The sequence below is a fragment of the Hevea brasiliensis genome, unplaced genomic scaffold (assembly GCF_030052815.1).
Source record: "Hevea brasiliensis isolate MT/VB/25A 57/8 unplaced genomic scaffold, ASM3005281v1 Scaf2, whole genome shotgun sequence".
Taxonomy (NCBI): Eukaryota; Viridiplantae; Streptophyta; class Magnoliopsida; order Malpighiales; family Euphorbiaceae; genus Hevea; species Hevea brasiliensis.
In genome coordinates this window covers 4,526,213-4,533,947 of record NW_026614695.1, presented here as the reverse complement: position 1 = coordinate 4,533,947, position 7,735 = coordinate 4,526,213, and the positions used below count along the sequence as shown (strand labels likewise).

At 27.9% G+C, this 7,735-nt stretch overlaps 1 protein-coding gene across 1 annotated transcript; it reads left to right on the top strand.

Moving 5' to 3' along the window:
- The first annotated feature begins 2,431 nt into the window (after positions 1-2,431).
- Positions 2,432-6,139, top strand: LOC131176628 (probable pectinesterase 8). Its single transcript, XM_058141694.1, has 5 exons — positions 2,432-2,868; positions 3,345-3,516; positions 4,196-4,402; positions 4,964-5,223; positions 5,835-6,139. The coding sequence occupies exons 1-5, from the start codon at positions 2,510-2,512 to the stop codon at positions 5,992-5,994; spliced, it is 1,158 nt and encodes a 385-aa protein (XP_057997677.1). The 5' UTR covers positions 2,432-2,509; the 3' UTR covers positions 5,995-6,139.
- The last annotated feature ends 1,596 nt before the right edge of the window (positions 6,140-7,735 follow it).

Below are 7,735 nucleotides of genomic sequence, written 5' to 3'. Positions count from 1 at the left end.
AATTAAGAGTTAGTTCTCACACAAGTAATCGCTTTCATAGCTTAAGTGGTAGATGGGGATAAGACGATTATAAGCTTTTGAGACAAGACATATATATGTGTCTATGTGTGTCTAATTGGACATTTCAAAATTAGATATTGAATATATTATTGTTTAATCTTTAATTTGAGTGATTTAAGATTATAGAACCTTACATAATTATTTGCGTTAACTGTATTGTGCATTAGAATCTTAGATAATGATAGAGAACTTAGTGAACTTTCGATTCTAAGTCTAATGTGAAATAAGTGGTAGCATAATTATTAGCATATTTAATTATTATATAGGATACTTATGATTATGAAGTAGGCTTCATTGCATGTTGTCTCATATTAATTTATATTTATTTATTAATATGAAAATTCGATATGTTTTGGAAGAGTAGGAGACCCTTAATTTGTCTTTACCTATTGGGATGATATATCACATTTGTCTTTAACCTAGTCCATCCAAATCAGTTACTACCACTCCATCTATGTATGGACTAATAGAAAACCTAACTTAAGTGTTTTTTGTTTTTTTTTTAAACCTTGAAGGTGTGTTATTTTTGTTCATAATCCTTCTCATAAATATGGAAAATTAGGTATAAGGGGAAAGAAATGTACCTTTATAAGATACTTAGAAAAGTTAAAAGGGCTTGTATTTATAGGTGAACAAGATAGTGGCACAATAACTAGATTTGAATCGCGAAATATCACATTCTTAGAGAATGACTTTCCTGGACAGGGTAAGATAGTTCAAGATCTATCTCTATATGAAATTGCAGACCAGACTAATTCTGCTATACAAACTCAAATGGATTCTTCTCTAAGTGGGAGTATTTCAACTCACAATGAAACAAGTTTCAATTTGCATCAAAATACAACCTGTAGTGATTCCATCTTATATTGCCAGCTGGAGTAATTTAAATATTTACAAGTTAATTTATCAATCTCAACTATGAAGATCGAGTCATGTGCATGTTTCCCATTATCATTTTAGGATTGAAAGGGAGGCATTTATAGTTACTCCACAAAATAAAAAAAAAAAAAAGTGTGCATGTTTCCCATTATCATTTTAAGATTGAAAGGAAGACATTTATAGTTACTCCACAAAATATATATAAAAAAAAGAGGTGATTATAAGAATATCCCTCACGTGCCCTGCCAAGGATGAATGGATTAAGGCAATGAAAGAAGAGACAGATGCTATTGAGTTGGTTAGTAGATGTGCACTAGACTTAATATCTGCTATGCTATTGAGCTAGTTGGTAGATACCAATCCGATTAAGGACATCAACATTGGAAAACATTTAGAAGGATACTAAGGTATCTAAAAGCATATTGATATTAAATATAATTTTATTATAGACATAGCTGCGAGAGAAAAGATAAACATGAAGCACGTATTTATGCATAATATGATAACCTATTGTAAAAGATGCTTATAATAGACTTATTAAATCTTTGAGTTTGAGTAGATGTTGATGTACTTGTATCATACATTTTTCCAAACATCTTCATATGTCTAAATTATTTTATTGATTCATATACATATGTGTGTGTATATATTTGGAATATATATTGGAACTTGAGAAATATGTAGGACAGATAAAAAGACTGGTTTTCTCACACAGGTAATCGCATTCATAGTTTGAGTGGTGGATGGAGATGAGACGATTATAAACTTATTATTATTTATATGATAATAATATTTATAAAATTACAAAAAGAATTTTTTAGTTTTCTAGAAATTAAAAAAAAAAACTAATTTATCCTGAATTTTTTAAATAAGGTTATCATTTTTTTAATTTTAAAAAATATTATTATAATTTTGAAAATTATTACAAGTTTATTTAACAATCAAAATTAAAATTAAAGTGCAACTGATTTAAGATGAAAATATAATATTATTCAGTTGCCATATAAGCACTCCAACTTTAATTTTAATTATTTGGTAAATTTATAACTTATCATTAGAACTAAGATAAAATTATTAAAATTAAAAGGACAGGAAAATAGTTATAAAAACAAAAAAAAAATGTATTTTTTTTTTTTACCATTAATGCTATTGAAGAACATTCAATGATACCGAATATACCTTTAGTCAATGAAAAAATTGGCATAAATAACATTATCCTACACATAAATTTCGGCCATAAACAAAGCCCCTAAGGCCTAATATAATTCCAAAGTTAATTCGCTACTTAATTAGCAACTGCATTCTGAATTCAAGCATCCCCAACATCAAGTTTGGTAGCTTGGAAATTCTCCTAAGAATGCACAGGGACAGGGTGATTTGTAAGGCATGTTATCAATCCTTTCACTTCAAGTGCATTATTTATATTTATATACGCATCAATTGGCTATAAATAAAAGTATATTTATACGTATCAACATTATCTTCTTCTTCATATAGCCATAGCTATTTCTTGGCCATAGCTATTTCTTCAACACCCCAATGCCATAATTAAATAAGGGTGCAAGTTCTGATGAGTCTCAAAAGCATCTCTCTTACTCTTGTTGTTGCCATTTTTGCAGTTTTGGAATCAACATTCATGATAAATCCAAACCCATCACTTATTCTCAAACAACTCATCGAACTTGGTTTTACCATTGACGCTCATCTTTACTACCACCACCATAATAAACACCCCAGCAAAGGCAAGCTAGTGAATATTTGTGATGATTTTCCACCAGATATTCCTCCTCCAGACAACAACACAACCTCTACTCTTTGCGTGGATCCAAACGGATGCTGTAACTTCACAACAGTGCAATCAGCCGTTGATTCAGTAGCAAATTTTAGCCAGAAAAGAACCATAATTTGGATAAATTCTGGCATTTACTAGTAAGTTAAATTCCATGCATGAATGCATGCTTGAGTTTTATATTTAAGGAAAGGTTTTAATAATTTCTTGTTGGTCATTGAATGAGCTTCGAAATTCAAGGTAGCTCTCTATTACTTCCTAACTGCATCTAATATATATCAGTTTGATTTTATACGAGAAGAGTTTAATAATCACTTGATTAAATATATCAAAATGTGTGTAACTTCAATTAAAATATATATAATAAGTGCATAAATTTATATGCAGATATCTTATGAAATTCATTCTCATATAAACTCAAACTTATAATAGCCCCACCCTATTTCTGGTGAATCCTTCATGACACCCAGCAGGATTCCAACTTGTTGAATTCTCGTTTTATATATGAAGAACTCTCAATTCTTTGTTGATGGAATTTCCCATTAAAGACTCATTATTATTTTTATTATTATTTCCTTGAAGTATAAAACATGCATCGTCCTTTGTCTTGTTTCAGCGAGAAAGTCATTGTTCCAAGAACCAAACAGAATATTACATTTCAAGGTCAAGGCTGTACATCTACTGCTATTGTATGGAATGACACAGCCAATTCTTCACACGGCACATTTTACAGTGGTTCTGTGCAAGTCTTTTCCAACAATTTTATTGCCAAAAACATTAGCTTCATGGTGAGATATAGGTGTTATTTTATTCCTAGCTTGTAACAAGAATTTTACAATTTAATTCAATTAATTTTTTTTAATTTTCATATTTAAAATAAAGAATTTAATTCATTTCAAGTTAAAAAAAATTCATTTTAAAAGAAATAAAAATAAGTATAATTGTTTCAAAATTCAATTAATTTTTTTTTATAAATAATTTTTTCCAACGAAAGCAATTATATTTTAAAGTGCATCATATAAAATAAGGTTAATAGTTTAAAATATTCTTAATTTTGAGCACCTCTTTCAATTATATGATGCACTTTTAATTTTATTAATTTGATTTATAAACTATTATTATTATTTTCAATTGATATTTTAATTGTATTTAATAAGTTTTTGCATTATATACCCATGATAACGTATCCTTAATAAATTATAAAATAATTCAATAAACTAAATATAGTGCACCTGGTACTCATTGAAAACAATCATATATAGCATCTTCTTATGATATGAGCTAATGAAATAAACTTAGAAAAAGTAGACCCCAGAGGCTTGGATTTTGCAAAAGTATTTCTTAAAATGTTTTTTGATATTGATAATATAAATGGAATTAATAAAATTAGAAGTAAAAAAATACAAATTAATTAAATATAATTATGTAATAACATTTATACTATATTTGCATGGCTATGGCATGTAGAATGTTGCACCAATTCCTGGGCCAGGGGATATGGGAGCACAAGCAGTGGCAATAAGAATATCAGGAGACCAAGCAGCCTTCTGGGGTTGTGGATTCTTTGGAGCACAAGATACCCTTCATGACGACAGAGGCCGCCATTACTTTAAGGACTGTTACATCCAAGGTTCTATTGACTTTATCTTCGGCAACGCTAAGTCACTCTATCAGGTCAGTTTCATCACCATCTTATTTCACCTTCTTCTGTACTTTCTCTGGACTTTTGAAATATCTTAATATATATTAAATAACGAACAATATCATTGCCTCTTTAGAATTTTAATTTTTAATTAGGATTAGATTGGATGTGAATATATTTTTAATAGACTTATGCTTAGTCTTTGAAAGAAAAAACAATTTAAAAGTTGATATTTATTTATTGACTTAATTAAATAAAAAAAATTAATAAACCCATATTCTAAAAATTTTAAAAAAATTATTTTTTATTGGTAAATTAAAATAAAAATTTTATGAGTTAGGTTTTTTTTTTAAAAATTTGCATTTTAAGTAATAAAAAAAAAAATAAAATTGTGAATGTAACACATTAAAAGACACACGTTTAAATGTAATCTCTATCTCTGACCTCCTAAAAAGATCCCTTGCATTTATCGCTGTCCCTTGACATCTAAATACTACATCCGTCATTGTCTATAGCTATCCCTTGACATCTAAATGCTCACTGTATACATTATATAATATATATGACATTAAAATGAAATTAATTGTATGCAGGATTGTCAATTGATATCGATGGCGAACCCAGTAGCAGCGGGACAAAGAATGATTAACGGTGCAGTTACGGCTCATGGACGGAGTTCAAAGGATGAAAACACAGGGTTTGCATTTGTGAACTGCAGCTTGGGAGGGACAGGAAGAATATGGCTAGGTCGAGCTTGGAGACCATTTTCTCGTGTTGTTTTTGCTTTCACTTCTATGTCTGATATTATTGCTCCTGAAGGTTGGAATGACTTCAACGATCCAACAAGAGACCAGTACGGATTCTAACACTATTATTGATTTATTTATTTATTTTTATAATTAATTTTGATTAAAACTCAAAATTAAAATTTTATAATCTGAAAACAATTCTAATATTATTGAATTAAGGGCTTTATAAAAGACATATGGATGTTTATAAAATTTTGATTTCATGCATTATATATGAGATATGCATTCGATTTATGATAACAAGAAGTTGACATTTAATGATAATTAATTCTATCCCATTCAATTGATTTAAATATTTATGAATGAATTTAAAATTTATATAAAAATTAAACGAATGTAAATAAATTTAGACAATATTCAAATAGTATTGATCAAATTTGAAAACAAATAAATGATAATAGATAAATTTAATTGAATTTAAACATATTTATTATTAAATAACTTTATGGTTGATAAAAATGAGTGTACATATAGATTGACTGCAGTAATTCATACCCACATATATTTAAAAGCACTCCAATTGACTACTATTCTTAAGTAAATTATATTATTGAGCTATTAGCCAATCATATTAATTAGTTCTATATTTATTAATTGTTTAGTCAACATTCATTAGTTGCTTTGTTATATATATTTGATTGAAAATTTAATGTAGGACTATTTTCTATGGAGAATATAACTGCTCAGGGCCAGGAGCCAATATGACTATGAGAGCACCTTATCTTCAAAGACTCAATGACACTCAAGCTTCTACTTTCCTAAATGTCTCTTTTATTGATGGTGATCAATGGTTGCAATCCTACAATTATAGTTAGCTCATCCCTAAATATATTATATTATCTGTTCTTTTTTATAGCTGATTTTAAACCAATATTCAACAAAGAATTATTGTATTGTATTGAAATTTCATTTACTGAAATTTAAATACTGAATAAAAATAGCTAGCAACTGTTTAATTAATTAATTATTTTTCATTATTTTGAATAAATAATATGTTACAATTATAATCACTAATCACAGTTCTTGTTTCAAAATTCTTAATTAATATCCAATAATCTTTTCATGATCAACTCACTAAAATAAATAAAATCTTTAGTGCCTTTAAAATTATTATATCTTTATCAAAACATTAATTTCATGATCGAAATTTTTTTTCTTAGTCGAAATTAAAAATTTTTCAGTCCTTTCTTTTCCCTCTCTATCCAAAATATTATTATAAAACCTCTCAATTTTATATTTTTAAGATAATTTTTATTTAAAATAAAAAATAAAAATAACATGAGAAAATAATTAATATTTGATTAATTGAACTTGTATCTATATTAATATAAAATTTTTGCTGTTCTTGATCAGCTTTCAATATAATTTGGAGTATATTCTTAATGGATTTTACAAATTGTTTCACTTAATTAATATATCCAACTTATAAGACTCACATTCACATTCTTTTTTATTGCTGACACCTGCAGCACACTTGATTATCTATTATGAATATAACATTTTAAGCTTGCAAATCTAAATGCTAAAGTTGCTCTCTTAGCATTTCTGACCAAAGATATAGCAAAATAACATTTTAGCATTTAAATCCCACAAGCAACTTTTTTTTTTTTGTTTTTACCCTTTTTATCCACATTAACATCAGTATTGATTTTCATCAATGAGCTTTAATTTCATGCTATTAGAGTCTTGTTTAAAATCATAGGGTCTTTAATTCAACTTTCAATCAAGAGTCAATTATATAAAAGGAATATTGATATTGATTTTAATATGTCGTTCCACAAGCGGATTAATTCTTATTTTAGTATATCCTTTCACTGTCCATTTTAATTGAGATGTTCAAAGACAATTTCATGTCCATCTTCCAAAAACACCACACCAATATTGAATGGCTAGCTTTGCGATCCTTATTCTTTACTCGACATTTCAAAGATACAAAAGCCTACTTGTCGAGGAGATTGGCATCATTCACTTGCAAACCACACAGCTTTTGCATGCTTAATAAAGAAAATGTAAAGTTCAATGGATTCTTACACATTACCACACAACACAACCGAGTGATTTTATAATACTCCTGCAATGATTTGTAGCTGTTTGCAAAGGAGTCCTTTGATGCTTTCCATAGGAAGTTAAGGACCTTTGAAGGGACCTTAAGCCTTGATGAAAGTTTTATAAAGTAATGAGGAGTTTTTCAAGGTCTTAAAAACCTTAGATTTGTGTTTAAAAAAACTCCTAATTTTTTAAAATAAGATTTTTGGAGATTTTTGAAAATCTCCATTTTTTTAACCCACTAAATTGGCGGGTTAAGAAGATTTTATATTTAAAACATGTAAATGCCTTAAAAAAAAATTCCATTCCTTCTAAACAATACAAAATTTTGAAGGTTCCATAAAAAACCAAACGCTAAAACTTTACTTTAAAATTTTGACCTACTCCATAATGACTAGGGATGACAATAAGTTGGGTATTTCTAGTATCCAACCCAACAAAATCTTATTGAGACAACACTACAAGAAATTGAGTTTTTAACAACTATGCTTTTGTGAATGGTGTCAAAAT

Excerpts from the sequence above, each read along its gene's own strand:
- LOC131176628 (XM_058141694.1), top strand. The coding sequence starts at position 2,510 with ATGAGTCTCAAAAGCATCTCTCTTACTCTTGTTGTTGCCATTTTTGCA. Across the intron at positions 2,869-3,344 it reads ATAAATTCTGGCATTTACTA|CGAGAAAGTCATTGTTCCAA; the intron begins GTAAGTTAAATT and ends GTCTTGTTTCAG. Across the intron at positions 4,403-4,963 it reads ACGCTAAGTCACTCTATCAG|GATTGTCAATTGATATCGAT; the intron begins GTCAGTTTCATC and ends AATTGTATGCAG.